Below are 19,457 nucleotides of genomic sequence, written 5' to 3'. Positions count from 1 at the left end.
TTGCATTCAGTTTTCGTAACTGAAGAATAAAATGAAAATGATTTTCATTTTGCAAAAGAGCAGATATTCGCTCACCGATTGAGTACACTACCTATCGCGTAGCAAATCGGGAGCATACACGATAGATCAAAGTTTACTAAACGATCGTGTACACACACGCATTTCCTAAACGATCGCATAGAATTACCTAAATGATCGTTTATACGATCAACCCCAGTTTACTACACGATCGTGTACCTCTACCTAAACGATCAAGCATCTGTCTATACGATAGACTCTTGATATCTCCCACTTGCTTGGTCGTGGTAAACGATCGTTCCTTCCTCATTCCCTCTACCAAATCCAACAGAGCCCACACCTCCTGGATTCTCACTCCGAGAATACTGAGTGTTTCGAGTGGTGGTGTCTTCCTTGCTGCCTTGTTCATGATGAGTCCGTTCATGGGTAGACGATAGTGAGATTTAGTGGACAATTGGTTTGGCTTGCACAGCGAGAATGAGAAGTGCAACCCGTTGACGAGAGCAAGATTTAAAGGCGAAGAAGAGTTCTTCAACTGGTATGTATCTTGCTCCTTTGTTGTGTAAAGTTCAAAGCAAAACCATAATTTGTTGTTAAATGCATAACTTGTATTCTTGAATGTGAATGCGGTATTTTTGTCACAATGAGTTTAGAACGATCTTGCTTTCGCTTAGAGGTACTCTTTGATAAGAGTTCCTTCAGTCTCTATATATATGTTTAAGCTATAAGATAACTCTGGATGTTAGTTTATTGGTTTGTGGTTAATGTAACTTATTTTTGAAATAAAACATCACACATTTTATTAGATAAATAAAATGTTTGTACATTACAATTACAAACTATGGGACCCTATGAGATTTAGGGCATCGACCCCAAACATCTACTAATTCTTCCAATATTCTTTTTCCCCTCCCCTTGGTGAAATCTACACCAATTGCCATGGATTACATTTAGCCAACAAACTGGGGAGTGAGCAGATTATTGTAAAATCTGATTGCTACGAAGCCATCAATTTAATTTTGAAGAACACATTCTCTCAACAAGAAGTTCGTCTATGGCTAGAGGAAATCTGGAAATTATCTTCTGCTTTTAATACTATCTCTTTTGAAAATGTTCCACGTGGGTTGAATGCAATGTCTAATTGTGTGGCTAAAAGTAATATGCACTAATGGATGTCTAACAGTATTTATCACTAACAGACAATATCATTTTTCTATATTTGTAAATATTTCAAGCAGTTTTATCATTTAAAACATTTACCCTTTAAAAACAAGTTAAAATGTTTATTATTTATATTATATTTACATTGGTCATATCTTTTTTTTTTTTTATTATTATCTTTTTTATATTCTAGAAGTTTCTTTACAATATAATGAAAATATCGATTCAACCCCTATAATTTATGTCATATAATTTTAATACATTTTGTGTAGGAATAATAATAATAATAAAATAGAAAATTATAAAAATGACCCTCGAAGTATGGTGATAGTTGCAACTATACTCATAAACTTTTCATTATAAAAATTGAGCATTCAAAGTTATACATGTATTAAAATTGAAACCTCAAACTTATAATAATGGTAGAAATTGAACCACAATTGTAACAATTAAAAATTTAAGGGTATAATTGTAAATATCACCTTACTTAAGGGGTGGTTTTTACAATTTATTTTTTAAAAAAATATAAAAATGGAAAAACAGTAAAAAAAAAAAAAAAAAAAAAAAAAGAAGATATTCGGGCATCTCCAAAATATCCGCTCACGAGTTTTAACTTTTTGTCACTGAAAAATAAAAATATTATTAAAAAAAATAAAATAAAAGTAAAGTAACAAACAAAAAAAGGTTTTTAATTTTTTCAGATTGCCAGCGAGGATTCGAAGACGAGGGGGACCCATTAAAACAACTGACCGATTAGCAGCTGCAACGTAGCGTCCGTTCACCGCGACCGGAGGAGAAATTCCAGATCCACAAAACTCACCTTCCATTTCGCTTCTATTTATGCAACTACCTACCTCTTCTTCATCTTCTTCAATTTCCTCCCCCCTTCTCTTGATTTGAATTTGATCGCACTCAAAACATGGCTTCCTCTGTCGATTCCACTGCACTCGAGCTTTCTCAGCTTGGAATCAATGAAGATTTCGTTTCCTCTGTTCCTAATTTACGGAAGAATCTCCACCTTCTATCTCCTGAACAGGTATGTGTGCTAATTTGTTGATGTGAATCAGGTGTTTTTTAGTTATTGTGGTGTAATTTTGTTTGGTGGTGATGGAATGGAACAGATTGAATTGGTGAAGATATTGTTGGAAATGGGGCAGAGTCATCTTTTTGAACATTGGGCCGAGCCTGGCGTTGATGATAATGAAAAGAAGGCTTTCTTCGACCAGGTCTTTCCTTTTTGTTTTTGACTTCTGATATTTTTTTTTTTTCGCTTTTCTTTTTCAGTTGTCGTGTTCTAGGGGGCAATTGGTTCTTTCTTTCTCTACAATGTATTATTATTATTATTATTATTAATTGCTTTATTTATGGAACCTGGTGTACGGTTGTGGAATGAGTGGGTTTCTTCACTTTTGATTTTTTGGAATTAATGGACAATGCCATCAGTAAATCAAAATGAACTATTTAGGTTAGGATTAAATGTTATATCGATTCAACTATACATTTTTAAGAGAGATTAGAAGCGAGAGAGAGAGTGAATAGAAATTGAACGGAAATTTTATTTTGCTTTACATTGAAGGAAATAAATCATTATTGCTATATCAAAGGAAGTAACTGAACTAAAATAAGGAGATTCTTTTGTCTTTTGAAGTAAAAAGTGTCCTTAATTTCTTGAAGGTTTAATTTTTACAAATTTCATCCGTGTTTTAAGTTTTGCTTTTGTTTCATTTTATTTTCTTGTGCTACTGTTTCTCTGGTGGAAAAGATCCTGAAGCGATTTTTCTAGTGCCTAGGATGCTCTTTAATTGGATATTTCATTGCAGGTTGCTCGGCTTAATTCTAGCTATCCTGGGGGGTTGGCCTCCTATATCAAGACTGCCAGAGGACTCTTAGCAGATTCCAAAGCAGGAAAGAACCCATTCGATGGCTTCACTCCCTCTGTAAGTAAAAAAAAAAAAAAAAAGAAAAAGAAAAAGAAAAGAAAATTATACCACTGGAGAACAGTGCACTCTCTTTGCTGCTGTAAATGGGCAATGGACGTTAACAAATAGTAGAGGAAGCTTTTGGTTTAGCGGGAAATTTTTCTTATATTTTATTTGGAAGTGATGAGATATGTATGTTAAGAATTAAATTGCACTGTAGCAATAAAACCTCTATCTATTGTAAATTTTTTCTGGGATGTGAAACTACTTTCACTGAAAATGAAATGAACAAGATCAAAGTCTACAAAGGTCAGATAATTATAAAAATTTTATTCAGTTTGGATAAATCACCGTGGTGATACTAGTGTCAAGAAATTAAGAACATAGATCATTTTGAGGTGTGAATTTAAATTATCTATTGAGCATCCCGAAATCCTGATTCATAGAATTAGTTTACTTAACTAAAGTAATTATTTACAAGTAAGTGAACTGTAGCATCCTAAGTTACTGCGATAGCAATTTTTTATTTTTTATTTTTTCAATTTTTTCTGTTATGGCGAAATATCCTCAATTTTCACCATCCTTTTAGTGATGTGTTTGGTAATGGACTGTAGTTAACAAATAAAGTTTCTGTTGATCTCGGATGATGACTTTGTAGGTTCCAACTGGTGAAGTTTTGACTTTTGGCGATGATAGCTTTGCCAGCTTTGAGGACAGAGGTGTAAGAGAAGCCCGAAAGGCTGCATTTGTTCTTGTTGCTGGTGGGCTTGGGGAGCGGCTAGGATATAATGGAATTAAGGTGATTCGTCTAACTTCACGTGGAAGTTCTATAGCCAACGATTTGTGACATATTCTATATCTTTCCATTGTTCTATGTTTCAAGATTTACATACATATTTCAGGTGGCTCTTCCAGCAGAAACCACTACTGGAACATGTTTCTTACAGAGTTACATTGAATACGTTTTGGCTCTTCAAGAAACTAGCAATAGACTTGCAGGTTCGTCATGCTAATACTATGGCCATTTGGGTATTCCTAAAGTTCTATCTTGTAATTTTTTGTTTATGACCAGTAATTTTTAACTCTCCAGTCCCTGGGGAACTTAAGCATGCAACATGTTAACATGTTTGAAAGGCTATGAATAGGATGATATCGAGCCTTGTTCTCAAACCCACCTCATTTCTGAGCAGTGGCCAACCATATTGAGCTTGATGCTGTGGCTTAACAAATATAACTGGAAAGTGGCCCTTAAATTAGAGCAATTATATTTAACTGATGGAAGAACAAGTAATTCTGGATTGTAAGCACAAGACCAGAGAGAATTGGAAGTCTATGAACAGTCATATTTGAAACATGCTTGCGAGGTTAATATGTAGGATCACGTGAACAAAGAACACTTGAAAGACAACAGAGTATGATAAAGCAGTATATTTTTTAGGACTACATTGTCATTTTGACTGGGATGGTGCTTCCTGCTACTTGGAACTGAACATTTCTGAAAGCTTGGGTATATTTTCTATTTGAACACTGGTCTAGGGATATCCATATATCCTATCAAGTTTAGTCTCTTTAGTTCATTGGGTTTTAGGAAGCTTGTCAGAGCTCAGAATATTGCAGCTGTGGTTAGATTTGCCATAAGTTTGTTGTCTCACTGAAGTGGGCAGTTGCCACTTTTCCGTGCATGGGAAGTGACAATATCTTTTCTTTTTAACTTTGTAGGTGAATGTCAAACAGAGATTCCTTTTGTAATAATGACATCAGATGATACTCATACACGTACAGTAGAACTGTTGGAATCAAATTCTTATTTTGGAATGAAACCCTCACAAGTTAAACTTTTAAAACAGGCGAGTGTTTTATATGGTTTGTTATAGTAGTTTATTTCAGTTCTAAAATAACAATTCTAAAAAGATTTACCTTCTTTTTATCATAGGAAAAAGTTGCTTGTTTGGATGATAATGAGGCCAGGCTTGCCGTTGATCCACATAACAAATATAGGATTCAGGTTTGCTTTACGCTCTCTCTCCTTCCCTTTCTCTCTCTTTTCTGTCTGGGGGTTTATGCTAAATATATGTCAAATAGTCCTTGAAGTATATGCCATTTTTTCCAATTTTATCCCCAATGTTAAAATTTTAACCAACCCCCTTCTCAATATTTTCATTGAAGTTGAAGAATGGAACGACATGATATTTCAAGTACCGTATGATTACTTTATCGAGCGAATTCGCTTTTCTTAATCGGGTGAGATGAGATGTAAAGTGCCTTATGATAACATTTTAATATTTTATTGTTTGACCTTTTAATTGGGATAGTACCATTTAGTTTATATATATAAAATCTGGGGTGTTTTCAAAAATAGAAAACAAGGGAAACTATTTACACAAAATAGCAAAATTTAATATTCTTTGATAGAGATTGATAGAAGTCTATCAGTGTCTACCGGTGATAGAAACTGATAGAAGTCTGTCATTAATACTATTTGATAGATGCTGATAGAAGTCTATCATTAATACTATTTGATAGATGCTGATAGAAGTCTATCAATGTCTATCAGTGTTTTGTTTGCTATTTCTGTAAATAGTTTGACATTTTTTCTATCTGTAAAAATTTTCCTTATAATATTTTTTTAGTACAAGCACCATTTAGGTTTTAATTATATCATAGAGGAGTGAGGTAAATATTCAACATAAAAAGGATAAACACACTTAGAAAAAAATGTTCTACTACTATGTACTTTAGTTTGGCTACCGTGTCCGTTTCCAACACACCTACACTTTGTGAACATGTAGTGGAAATTTATTAGCACAATAAATGTGTTAGACACTAGTTGAATGTGTGTGTGTTTTTTTTAAAACAAAATGTCAATTGAAATAATGAAAAGAGGCTAATGATTGTAAGACACTTTTTGAATGCTTGTTATCTATACTAGAATAGATGCATAATAATATATGAAAAATATAATAAGTTGTGAGATCGAAAAATATCACTCATTTTTTAGCATATAAATGTACACACTTATGACTTTGAATTTTGTTTTAGTACCAAAATGGTAAACAGTTTAAACAGTATATATTTTAATAAACACGTCTTTGTTGTGCTTGTGTTCTAAATTTTTGGAAAATGTTGTCATGTTGTGTTGTGTCGTATCCTTATTCGTGTATCTTAGATTATCTCATATCTTATCCCATATAAGTTAATATTTTGTTATTTAATTTCAACAATGTTTTTGGATGTAGTGTTTTAATTGAAATAGTTTTGAAAAAAGAGGGATAGGCCTGCTTCAAGAAGCAAATGATATATTTAGCCTTCTTACAATATATAATATACTATGTTCACCCTCAAACCTTTCTCATTTCATAGACCAAGCCTCATGGCCACGGGGATGTCCATGCACTTCTGTACTCTAGTGGCCTTCTCAAAAATTGGTAAGGCATATGGTCTTAACTTATACTTCTCATGACCTTGAGCTCAATTTTCCTCTAGAACTTGTTCTTAGTATTATTAGATGGTCATTTCATGTGTAGCTATAATCTTTCTAGTTATAAAGTTGGTTGGTCACATTGGTTATGCTTGCTGATCCTTAGCACATAGTACCACTGTAGGACAGGGGATGGAATAATAGTAAACAATATTTATAGGGTTTCGTTAACAAAATTTGTTTGTGAAGTTTTGAACTTACAAATGAGATTATTTTGAGATGTTTGTTCTGGATAATACTTTCTTAGTTTTGTTAATAAAATGTCTGTCTGGTAGTGCCATGACTTCTAAGTTTAAAAATTCTCTGCGAAAAAGAAATCCACCATCCACTTCCTATTTAAATAAAAACATTACTAAATAGAGGCTTTTGGCCATGAAGGGAATAGAAGATGAGTAATCTGAACTTTGGGCTGCAGAATTCTATTAAAAGAACTTTGGAGTGATGAATTTGAGCTTTATAGCTAAAGGCATCAAGGTCTGTAACTGGAATTATGTTGTGTTAGCAGTTGAAGTATTTCTGCTAGGATTGATTCACGTTGGATGGGATTTTCTTTTATTAAAATTTGGCACCTTTCAAGAGAAGGAAACCAATGAATTTTTTAAGATAAGTTGTTGCCTTTTGATTCTTTTTGTATTGGTCTCAAACCTTTCGTGTCTTGGTGGGTTCCAAATCATTTCAAACTCTTTTGTAATTACAAGATTCTTTTCAAGTTCTCATTGTAAGCAATTGTAAGGCACTTATTCATTAGTTTTTGGGAGGGGTTTCCTCTGCCCAGGCCCTAGGTTATTCTTTTGTGGCCTTGTTTTGGACTTTTTTACTACATATCTCGTTTCCTATAAAAATAAATTTCTTCTATTAACCTTCTTTATGTATTGCATTGTTTTATTGTTTGGATGATTTCCTAAGGCACAATGCTGGTTTAAGATGGGTTCTCTTTTTCCAAGATACAAATGGGCTTCTATTCAAGGTTTGGCCTTAGACCATCCAAGTCTTTTGAATATCTTTGAACTTGTAGCTATTATAATTCATTCTCTTTTACTTGGATTATGCAGGCAATTCCAGCTTCTTTGGGTGTAAGTGCTACAAGAGAGTACCATGTTAATTCTCTTGCTGTTCCACGCAAAGCAAAAGAAGCCATTGGTGGAATTACTCGTCTTACACACGCTGATGGTATTATCAACATGCCTTGTTAATATTGATTTTCTGTGCTTAGACATAGAAAGCTATTATTCCTCTGCATATTATGAGAATTCAAATGTGTAATAGTCAGCCTACGTGCACAAATAAGAATCCATGTTGATATTTTTCTTTAATTTCTAGTGGATCTTTAATCTTTGTCTAATGTGGATAACCACATTTTTTTTATAAGAGATAATTTCATTTATTTATTTTGATAGAAGCAACAACTTTCATTGACAAGAAATAATTTCATCGATGTATGAAATTAACAAAAAGGATTTACAATCCATGGATAACAGTGTTCTAAATTGATAATAGTGCAAGTGTGAGGTAGCCAATAAAACATGGGGATCTCAACTTTTACGGCCTTCTTGTCTCTTTACCTCTTGAATTGTTGTATAAATTCATTGTCACCATGTGGGCAAGGGTCAAATGCCAATTATTGGTTGCATTTTGTTTCATTCTACTCGTCAAAACAACAAAACATGCATTTCATAACAGATAATTGGTGTTATCAAAATAGAAACATTGCGATGAACATATTTTTAATCTTTCACATATACGATAGTGGTAGCTGTTATGTAATTCTTACCCTTAGGGTTCTTGAAAGTGTTCTATTTGATGAAATTTACGTGCTGGTACATGAGTACTTGATCCTGACTTCCAAAGGATAACATATGAAGCTGTATTTTTTTCCTTTGTTAGGGAGGTCTATGGTTATCAATGTGGAATATAATCAGCTTGATCCACTGCTTAGAGCAACTGGATTTCCTGATGGTGATGTCAATAATGAAACCGGCTTCTCTCCTTTTCCAGGAAATATAAACCAAGTAATCTTCTCTCAAATATCCAACAGTTCTTTTTCCCTTGTACAATATCTTACAGTTTTTTTTCTTCTCATATGTGTCCACTGTGTAAGTATTGGTATGCGTCCACTGTGCAAGTGTTGGTACTTGTGAAAATGGAAGCAGAGATGGATGCTACATCATCATTATGGACGATTGAATTTTAGTGTTAATAATTATCTAATTTCCATCGCCCTAGTTCATGTCATGGTATATATGAGAGTTGAATTTTCACATTAAGGATGGTGCGGGACTCCCATGAATCGTTAAATAGTTTAGTTAGTTGGCAGACAATCTAGCAAGTGTACAGGTTCAATTAACGGCTTTGAAACTTAGTGCAATCTATCAAAATGCTTTCAATATGTCTGGGTTACATGGTTAGAACTTAGAAAGTGAAGAAATCATTGTTCTGTGATTTTGTGCTGTTATTATATTGTGGATTGATCTATGCTTTGGTCTTATGCATGATTTGCACTTTAAAATATTTTTTGCAGCTAATTTTAGAACTTGGTCCCTATATTGAGGAGCTGAGCAAAACAGGAGGTGCTATAAAGGAGTTTGTCAATCCCAAGTATTTTTCTTGCCCCTATTTTTGGAGTTATGATATAGTTTGTATTTCTTTTGGTGGGAAACTCTTCCTTGTTTTCTTATCCATTGTTTCTGACATTACCCATTGGAAAAATTCATTTATTTTATTTTATTTTATTTTCGTATTTGAGAAGGATTCCGGGTTAAGTTCATTGAAATAGTCTGTATTCTTACCCAGTGGGATAAGTTAACCATCCTTTTCAATTTATCTCTCTATTTCTTTTGGTGTATTCTTCATTGGCCTCATAAAATTGTGATCTCCATTCTGTAACGGAAGTAACTTGCTGTATAGTTACTTAATATTAGCTTATTTAGAATCTCCCAATAATAAAATCTGTGCAAGAGATTTTCTTAGAATTCAACTTTGTTGCTTTGGAACTGCTTTGACAGTGGACCCTCCAGGTTCAAAGTTTGATAGGAATACCCCTTTACTTGGTTCAATGCTATTTATTAAAAGGTGTTGAATAAAATATATTTTCAATTTGAAAAAAAAAAAAAAAAAAAAACTCCTGTTTTTAGAATGTCCTGCATTTATGAAAAATTAATAAGAACTTTCTTAGCTTTTGAATCCTGTAAATACATTGAAAATTAAACACTTTCATATTTTTTAACATGCTCATGGTAGCTGAAAGAATTCATCTTAAACAAAATTTCAGATATAAAGATGCTAGCAAGACTTCTTTCAAGTCCTCAACCCGATTGGAGTGTATGATGCAAGATTATCCAAAGACATTACCTCCATCAGCTAGAATTGGATTTACGGTAATTTTTCTTCTCTTAGGAAGTAATGCAGATTTTCGAAAATGTAAAGAGCAACTTGACTATCTGATTCTTTTAATTATTTCTTCCTTGAGTCCGGTAGAATTTTTCTTAATTCTTTAATTGATGAAATAATCCTTCTCACTAAATCCCTACTCATTTTTGTATTTAAGCTTTCTGTGTTCCACTTTTTCAGGTGATGGATACCTGGCTTGCTTATGCTCCAGTGAAGAATAACCCCGAAGATGCTGCTAAGGTAAAGTTGAAACCCAATAGCCCAATTTATTACACCAATTAGCAAATTGTTTATGGATATCGGGAACAAATTTATAACACATTTAATCATGTTTCCCTCTTCCATTTTCTTCTTGGTTTTGCAATCTCAAGACATTTTAACCCGAAAATGAATCCTTGATATCTATATCTTTTTTTCAAGACCTTTATATAATTGTTCTTCATTGATTTGAACTTTGAATATGTATATTCTATATATCTTTGTGTAGGCTTTCTTATCATTCAGAATTGTGGATTTTGTTTTGTGTAGGTACCGAAGGGAAACCCTTATCACAGTGCTACTTCAGGGGAAATGGCCATCTACCGTGCAAATAGCCTTATTCTCAGAAAGGTATCATCTGACAGCTCTCTCTCTCTCTCTCTAAAGAAAATGAGGAACTGCATGAAGAGTACAATCTTTTTGTTTTTTTGTTTTTTTAAATTACCAAGGCAATAGATTTTAGAGTCCTATAGAAGATGGCCATAATTACAGCCTAATATGAAGTCCATTTTGAAAAATGAGAAAGTTCACTCTTTTAATTTAACAAACCCAGGGAAAATGCCCTGCTATGTTTTTTCTGGAAAAATCATTTTTTTCTGCACTGCAGTCGTTAGGTTCTTTAAGTTCTAGTTGGTTCCTTTATTTTACAAGTTGGTTTTTTTTTTTTTTTTTTAACTCTTCCCTCTCGTCTCAACTTTTGATATACATTGATCTTTTGTTTTGGATGGGATGGTTCTTCTGGCTCGAATAATCTTGTAATATGTGTCCTGGAACTGCTCTTCTATGGTGAAGTGTGTTAATTCCTTTGTCTTTCTGCAGAAATATCTGTTCTCAGCTAGAGTACTTGATTTATTTTATTTCACTGTATGATAGCTGTGGTAACTAAAAATTGGTCTTCCATGTTACATAAAGGCTCTTATCTCTAAGAAATCAAATGGTGCATGAAAAAAGTATTAGCAGTGATGTCATATAAGCATTAGTTGCTGGTAGCTTCTAAGAAAGATGAAGCATGTAACTCTCTCCTTGGTATCTTAATTTTAAGCCTCCTTTTCCATCTTGCCAGGCAGGAGTTCAAGTAGCCGATCCAGTTGAACAAGTGTTCAATGGCCAAGAGGTTGAAGTCTGGCCTCGCATCACATGGAAACCGAAATGGGGTTTGACCTTTTCAGAGATAAAGAGCAGAGTTAGTGGAAATTGCTCCATTTCTCAGCGTTCTACCATGGTTATCAAGGGGAAAAACGTTTATCTAAAAGATCTCTCCTTGGATGGAACTCTTATTGTGAATACAGCTGAAGATGCTGAGGTATGCTGAGAGCAATTTTAATTAAATTCAAAGTTCTAGTAATTACGAACAAACTTGAGTTATTTTCATTTTCCCCTTCATGGTAAGATCTGCCCACAATTATAGAAGTTTTCTCTAGCACCTACAATTTCAAAGACTTTTCGTTTCGTCATCACCATCAAGCTTGAAAGCGTATTTATCTCTTTTGGTGCACTATTTCTAACTCCATGTGCTTAGAATTTCCGCATCCTGTTTAACTCTTTGCTCTATTCCATCAAGTATAAATATTAGTTTCCATGAGCATGTGTAGACTTTAATGTTTCAAATAATAGTCTTCCAATCTGTAGTTTGTTGATTGACGTTGACCTTTCACATCATCTAGCAATTATTATCTTAACAAAAACAAAAAACTAGTTAAACAGAGCTATTCCTGTATCCATTTTGGCAGGTAAAAGTGGAGGGTTCAGTGCAAAACAAGGGTTGGACACTCGAACCCGTTGATTATAAAGATACTTCAGTGCCAGAGGAAATAAGGATTAGGGGCTTCAGAATCAACAAAATCGAGCAGGAAGAAAGAAACTGAGACTTGAACTTCAGCCTGCAATACCTTGAAGGTGAAGTTCTTATTCGTGGCGTTTGTTGGACCAGTTTTTGCTGTGAAATAATTTGTTTTCCTTACCTTAGGAAAAGAAAATTTGTAACATTTTTGATTCTATAATAAATATGTATGTTAAGTTGGTCTCAAATAATTTGGTTGAGCAATAATAATATTTTGAGATGGAGAATGAAATTTCTATGATGCTTCTCTTTACCTTATATACCTTCCAATACCGTGACATAATTGAAACTTAGACTCATGACTCTTCATGTCTATAAAGAGGTAAGCCTGTAACCCCACCTCAAAAATAGCATTACTTTTTCCAAGTTTTGGCCTGTATTCATTCTCAAAACCGGCTTCTTAATTTCCACCACAATTATATTCTTCTGGCCAAATGCTATCTTAGAATAGAAAAAAAATAACTATATCTTTTCATTGACTCTAGGAAACTTCCTGGAAGATGAGGCCTTTCATCTTTTTGAATTAGTTGAACCTAGTACAGATTTAGTTTCATGTTGTATATAACTCTTTGTGATCATTAGGAAAAGAAAAGACGGCTTGTGGCTGTTGCAGCTCCAACTAAATTACGGGTAACCATATGTTGCGTGCCTAACTTATGAATTGATTCTCAACTAGAGTGAGTTTGGGAATGATATTTTTTGAGAATGTTTGATTAGACATCCAAAAATAGTTTTCAAAACTCTTAACAAATGTCAAAATATTATTAAGAGGAATAATATTTAGGAGCATCTCGTTATATTCATTTTTGTGTATCCTATCAAATTGTCTAACCATAACTTTGTCACATGAGAAATTCATTTAACATCTTTCTTAAAATATTATATATTTTTTGTGTGATGAAATTGATATAAAGATAGGTACATATCGGGATGTACCCAAATATTGCTCTTTAGATGCATTTAGTTGTGTCGCTCTCAAAAGTATTCTAGAAAAAATGCTTTTATTTGCAAAATAATATTAAGAACAATTTCTTGAGATTTTTATACAGAGGTCCTTAAATGATTAAAGATTCACCTAAACAACAAATGAAATTTAACTTTCTACTTACAACAAAGCACACTATCGTATTTTACATATCACATTAGAGATGATCATATCTATTGTAACCCTATTGTGATTGTCATGTGTATCGTGATCATTTTTCTCCACTCCACTACAATATTCATGAGACATGATCATCTTTAATATGATATGAAAATGTGAATATCATATTAAGACTATGATAGATATGATCATCTTTAATATGATATGTATAAAATGTGGTAACGAGCTAACTAACTAAAAAACTCAGTCCTTCCTTCTCATTGCCCGTCCATGAAATTTAATATAGAAAAAAACAATTAAATCTGTCCTATTATCCGACCAAATCTGATTCATTCCGAGATGAATGGAATCGGGCCAATGAAAATACAAAGAGGGGTCAGTTCTAGAAGTTGTCATTTGTCAAAGTCCGATCAAAATATCTCCAATTTTTCTACAAAATGTTAACGAAAACAATCTTCTCAATTCCTATTATTTTTTCAATTAAATTTTAGATCCAACGGACAATATTAGAGCTGACTATTGACTTCCAATAGAATTAAGACTTGTACGGTACTCATCATGAAAACGAAAGTAGAAACTTCCAGCAAATTTCTCCCAATATTTAATTTCAAAATTCTCCTCTCACCTTTACCTATAAAAGCTGCAGCAGGCGGCTAATTTATCATAAATTCATCGACAACAATAATTCCACACATGTCTTCAATTAGCCAAGAACAAAAAACCATGTCTTCAATTAGCTTCAACGACTTGCACAGGATCTTCAACAAGCTAGACAAGAACGGCGATGGCCTCATTTGCCTTCAGGAGCTCAAGTGGCTCTTCGATAGGATTGGCATCCAATTAACCATGGAGGAGTTGGAATCATTTCTAGAGAAACCGAGCCTCGACTTCAATGAGTTCTTGTTCTTTTATGAGTCGATATCGAAGCAAAACAAAGGTGAGTGCAAGGGGGGTGTGGGCTGTTTGCAAGATGATCATGAGGAAGAAATGGAGATTGTATATATGGCTTTCAAAGTATTTGACATGAATGGCGATGGCTTCATTTCTTGCGACGAGCTCGAAAATGTGTTGTCGAGGCTCGAGCTTTGGGACGCTAATAGAAATGACATCGATTATTGTAGAAGCATGATCCGAGCTTATGACACCAATTTGGATGGGAAGCTGGATTTTGAGGAGTTTAAGAACATGATGTTGCTTACAACATAGTTCTTCATTTAGAGAGTTAAAAAAAAAAAAAAAAAGGCCCCTTTGTTATTATTGTCAAGTATATGAGTTTTATCTGTTATTTACAAGTCCAACTTGAGAAGCATGTGGGTGGCTTCAAGATTAAAAATTTTGGTCATGGAGTTTATGTAATCATCTTTTAAGAAATATGAAAACTTGAACTTTTGTTTAGGATCAATGATTGTGGTCTTATATATACACACTTTCTTTTTTTCTCATCTTTCTCTAACCATTTGTATTATTATTTTATCTATATATATATATATATATATATGATTTTATTTGAAAATGTATTGAATTGTAATAAAATTTTGAAAGTCTCCTTTGATAACTATCAAACTTTTTATTTTCTATTTTTAAAAGCTAATTTTATAAGTTGTAAACTACTTGATTCATTTGTTTTGGAATGTTCTCAAAAATTCAAGTTAAGTTTTGTCATAACTCTTTGGTCTTGAAAACATTAGAAAAACTAACACTACAAGAAAAAGAGGCACTCCTGGTGCCTAAAACCGCCATCAGAAGATCCATCGTCGGGAGACGTCGTCTCTCAAGACGACGTAAGAGATTTGTTAGGAGTTAGAAACAACTCCCGACGACGTATACTAGTCGTCAAGAGATTGGAACTATCTCCCGGTGGTGGGACGTTTCCCATCGAGAGTTATAACTCCCGGATCTTTTGACGACTATCAAGGGTTGTCGGGAGATTTGGTATAAAAACTCAGATCATGCAGAAGGTAGATCATCTGCATTCTTCTTCCCCAAATCCCAAATCCTAGGCGAAATTGAGAAAGAGAGTTCGTCCGTTCACTGTCGAGAGTCCGTTTGTTAGCCGCCAAGAGGTCGTCTGCCGCCGCCATTGTTGAGAAAGAGAGATCGTCCTTCACTACCGTTGTTGAGAGAGAGATCATCGACTAGTTCCATCGCCCATTTGATTAGCTCCGCTGTCATCGGTAATGTCTTCTTTCGCCTTTTTTTTTTTTTTTATTTAGTTTCATTGTTGATTTGTTGTTAATTAATTTAAAGGGCCTCCAAGATTAATGAGTAGTCTTTGTCCTTTATTCTCTAATAAATTGTCTTAATTATTAATTATGCTTTTTGTCCTCTTGTTTTTTAAGATATAAGTTTTTTACCATTGAGAAAGAAAAGAATATATAATGAGGTGAAGATTGCTATAGATAGATGATATAATTATGCCACCATAAAATCACATATGGTAGTATATATTAATAACCAAATTAGTGACAATATTTTCTCTGTCATATAGCTACTAGACCAGAATTTTGTGATAGGATTTGAAATTTTATGTGTTCAAGATAGAAGTTTGAGGTGCTGCAATAACCCACTATAATTTCTTCTTCTTGATCTTTTTTTTCCCTTTCAAATAAATTTGATAACTTTATAATCCAGTACTAGCACATAGCTTTCTTATTTAACTAGCTTTGGAGTTTAATAACAAATAAGCTTAATCATTGAACTGAAATATTTGGATATTTACACATTTAGTTTGGTTAGGTTTTCCTATTATGCTTATATATGATCACATTCTTATTCTTAGAGATTAAAGTTGATCAACATTTTGTTTCTTCTTACATTTCATAGAATATATGTTTGGTAAACAATTTGGATGTGATGATATGAACTTTTGACATTTTAATTAATACAGGTTATTGTTTTGGATTACAAGTTGGTTAGAAAAGATTTACTTTTAATGATGAATAAAGAATGAATCAAACTAAAGAATAAGTTATCAGTGGAATATAGAGGAGTATCCTAATTTTTATAAATTAATGGAGTATTTGAGGTATTGAGTTGAGTTATGAAATATGAAGATAATACGTACGATTAAGAAGTCTGTGTTTGAGGTGCATAATTGTAGGTTGAAGTTCATTGATAAATGTGCAAAGGAGAAAAAAAAAGAAAGATAAAATTTTTCGACAAATATGTAAACTATAATAATGTTTTTTTATCAACTACTTATAAAGTCAATGGGCCAAACACCCCCTAAAATTTGAAAACTAAAAAAATAGTTTTGAAAAACTTTATTTTGTTTTTGAAATTTAATTTAGAATGGTAATGTGTTTCTAAGACATGTAATTTATAAAGAAACTATTATAATTTTCAAAATAGAAAATAAAAACAAATTGTTAACAAATGTGATTTTAATTATATAGAGATAAATTAATTATATAACAAAATTTAGATAATTTAAATGATAAAATTGCTAAAAATATATATAAATATAATAAAATATTATTATCTCATTAGTAATAGATAATATATTGACTATTTATCACTACTACAATAAAATTTTACTATATTTCAAAATATTTTTCAACATTTTTTTATTTAAAAACAGCCCAGAAAATTTCTTTTAGAAACAATGAGGAAATAAAAAATTTTAAATAATGAATTTAGAATGCTGACGTCAAGATGATCACCGGTTTAAGATGTCAATTTTATTTCGCGTGCCAAACACACCCCAGATTCAATGCAATAATAGTTAGTAATTATTATTATTATTATTATTATTATTATTATTATTCGAAACTTCTAGGAAATTTGAGGTATGGTAAAAAATTTATCATCTTACAAGTTGGCAAGTCAAGACATATGATTGTTCTCGGAAGCCGATCCGAAAAAGTTCAAAATTTTTTCTAGTACTACGATACTATCTTTATTAATTATTTGTCATAAACGTAGTATTTTAAGAATTAGGTAGGTCTATCAGTAAATTAATAAATCATTTAATGACTTGTCATATAATGAAGGAGAGTAATATGTATTACTATAATACTAGATTTCTTTCCAAAAAATCTAGAACTAATAAAACATATTAATAATGAATAATAAAATATGATTAGTTCAATGAACTTCATATCTATATTGATTTGAGTATAGTATAGTCAGATTTTTGTAAGATTTTTCATGACAGTATTATCATAAAATATTATATTTACATTAGAAATTTAATAGATATTAAATATATAAAATAATGTTAAATTTATTAATTATAACGAAGAGGGAAAAATTGACATATCTTTGAAACCTACCTTTAACGAGGAAAACGATAGGAGCTCATGCTAATAATGTGTTATGAATTTGAGGAGCAAAATAGCGCACAATGAGAACACGGATATGGAGAAAATATAATTAGTAATAATATATAATAAAATAAATATAATATAATATATAAATATACACTACAAGAATTTTAGTTTTTTCCGACGAAACTTTTCCCGATGCCAAAAAACGAGTCGGGAGAGTCGATTTTTCCTAATGCTTTTGTGTGGTGTTAGGAAAAAGATAATCTCCTGACAAAAATTTGAATTGCATCGGGCGAAATCGGCTCTCCCAATGTCATTCTCTTCGACATAAACCACATTAATAAAAAGATTTGTTGGCTTCTCCCGACGCTAAGATTGCAGTGTCAAGAGATAGTGCGTATCCCGACGGTATAGACGAGGCAACGAGTTTAAAAAAAAGGTTGGGAAGATTTTATTAAAGTTCTCTTGGCAATGGTTCAAGCTACTGTCCAGAGAACGTACTTAGCCTGATGATTTTACAATCGTTGGAAGAAGGTCAATTTAAGAAAAAGGTTGGAAAAGTTTTATTAGAGTTATCTTGACGGTATTTTGAACCACTGTCGGGATAATGTACTTAGCCCGACGGTTTTGTGAGCATCGGGATAGGGTGAATTTAAAAGAAAAAGGTTTTAGAAATTTTATTAAAGTTCTCGCGACAGTTGTTCAAACTACCATAGAGAGAATGTACTTAGCCCAGCGGTTTTGCAATTGTCGGGAGATGGTCAATTTAAAAATAAGGTTGGAAAATTTTTATTAGAGTTATCCCGACAGTAGTTTGAACCACCTTCAGGATATTGTACTTAGCCCGATGGTTTTGCGAGCGTCGGGAGAGGGTGAATTTAAACAAAAGGTTTCAGAAATTTGATTAAAGTTATCCTGACAATGGTTCAAATTGCTGTTGGGATAACATACTTAGTCCGACGATTTTAAAAGCATCGGGAGAGGGTCAATTAAAACCCTCATCTTTTCTCTCCTCCTTTTTCAGTAGTCACCGCCCGAGTATTCCTTTCTCTCCCCCTGTTTCTTTCTTTCTTTTTTCTTTTCTTTTTTTTTTTTTCAACAATCGTCCAGAGAGCCCACCCCATGGTATCTTTGTCGGAGAGGCTAGCCCACACCATCCTTGCCAGAGAGGCCATGGTAAGTTAATTTCTTGACAAAAAAATTTATAGGCTGTTGAAATTTTAATTTTTATAGCTTGTTGCTTACTTAGAGACCATGCCTAAAATCTAATATGCCTTAAAATTACGCATGCAAGCATTTAAATTTTAATTTTTATAGCCATTAGATCTGTTTGTGGGGTGTTTCTTCATTTTAGGTTTTTTTCTTTCTTTTTTTTTTTTTTTACCTTAATTATACAAATACGCACTAAACATTTTATAAGTTTGGTTCCATTTTGGTTAATTCCATTTTGGAGGATCTAATGTAAAATCTTGCTTCAAAATAGTTTTGTTTGATCGAAGAGCTCTACAAAATTGTTTGATGGTTAGTTCCATTTTGGAGGTCTAAAACTTACAAATACCATTTTGGTTATTTTTTTGCTGGTAGGTCTCTTTTGTTTACTTCAAAATGGTTATATTAATTAGCCGTTAGATTTTATACAAATATCCTCTAAAACTTACTTTTTGGTTAGTTTCACTTTGGTTCCAAAGTTTCAAAATGTTTATGTTAATCTTTCAATTTTCTAGAAAACAACTATTTTGATTCTTGCCATGACTTATTTTGCACATGATAATATGACTTGAACATGTATATTAATGTGGGAATGTATTGCAGTTAAAATTGGCTGCCATTTAGTATTACGCGGGTGGATATTATGTAGTTGAATAATGTAAACGACCACAATAGTTTTGAATTATAATAGACGTTTAATACTGAAAGTCTAGGACTAAAGAGATTTGCTCTTTCTTTTTTCCTTCTTACACTATCATAGAATATCTCCTGCAATTGCTAACATAAAATGTAGACGAGCATTTTAATGCTTCAT

The 19,457-nt window shown here is 32.7% G+C and overlaps 2 protein-coding genes across 2 annotated transcripts; both read left to right on the top strand.

Moving 5' to 3' along the window:
- Positions 1-1,786: 1,786 nt before the first annotated feature.
- USP (UDP-sugar pyrophosphorylase) lies at positions 1,787-12,293 on the top strand. The gene is made up of 17 exons (XM_039029318.2): positions 1,787-2,215; positions 2,301-2,405; positions 3,000-3,116; positions 3,757-3,897; positions 4,001-4,097; positions 4,818-4,945; positions 5,032-5,103; positions 6,459-6,523; positions 7,483-7,543; positions 7,629-7,746; positions 8,461-8,585; positions 9,095-9,171; positions 9,845-9,950; positions 10,144-10,203; positions 10,492-10,572; positions 11,285-11,524; positions 11,952-12,293. The coding sequence occupies exons 1-17, from the start codon at positions 2,099-2,101 to the stop codon at positions 12,084-12,086; spliced, it is 1,845 nt and encodes a 614-aa protein (XP_038885246.1). The 5' UTR covers positions 1,787-2,098; the 3' UTR covers positions 12,087-12,293.
- A 1,531-nt stretch (positions 12,294-13,824) lies between these two features.
- On the top strand, positions 13,825-14,568 carry LOC120076029 (putative calcium-binding protein CML44). The gene has a single exon (XM_039029814.2). The coding sequence runs from the start codon at positions 13,860-13,862 to the stop codon at positions 14,370-14,372; it is 513 nt and encodes a 170-aa protein (XP_038885742.1). The 5' UTR covers positions 13,825-13,859; the 3' UTR covers positions 14,373-14,568.
- The last annotated feature ends 4,889 nt before the right edge of the window (positions 14,569-19,457 follow it).

Source organism: Benincasa hispida, chromosome 4, assembly GCF_027475165.1.
Source record: "Benincasa hispida cultivar pf3 chromosome 4, pf3_genome.v1.1, whole genome shotgun sequence".
In the NCBI taxonomy this organism is placed as follows: domain Eukaryota; kingdom Viridiplantae; phylum Streptophyta; class Magnoliopsida; order Cucurbitales; family Cucurbitaceae; genus Benincasa; species Benincasa hispida.
This window is presented reverse-complemented; position numbering and strand designations above follow the sequence as displayed.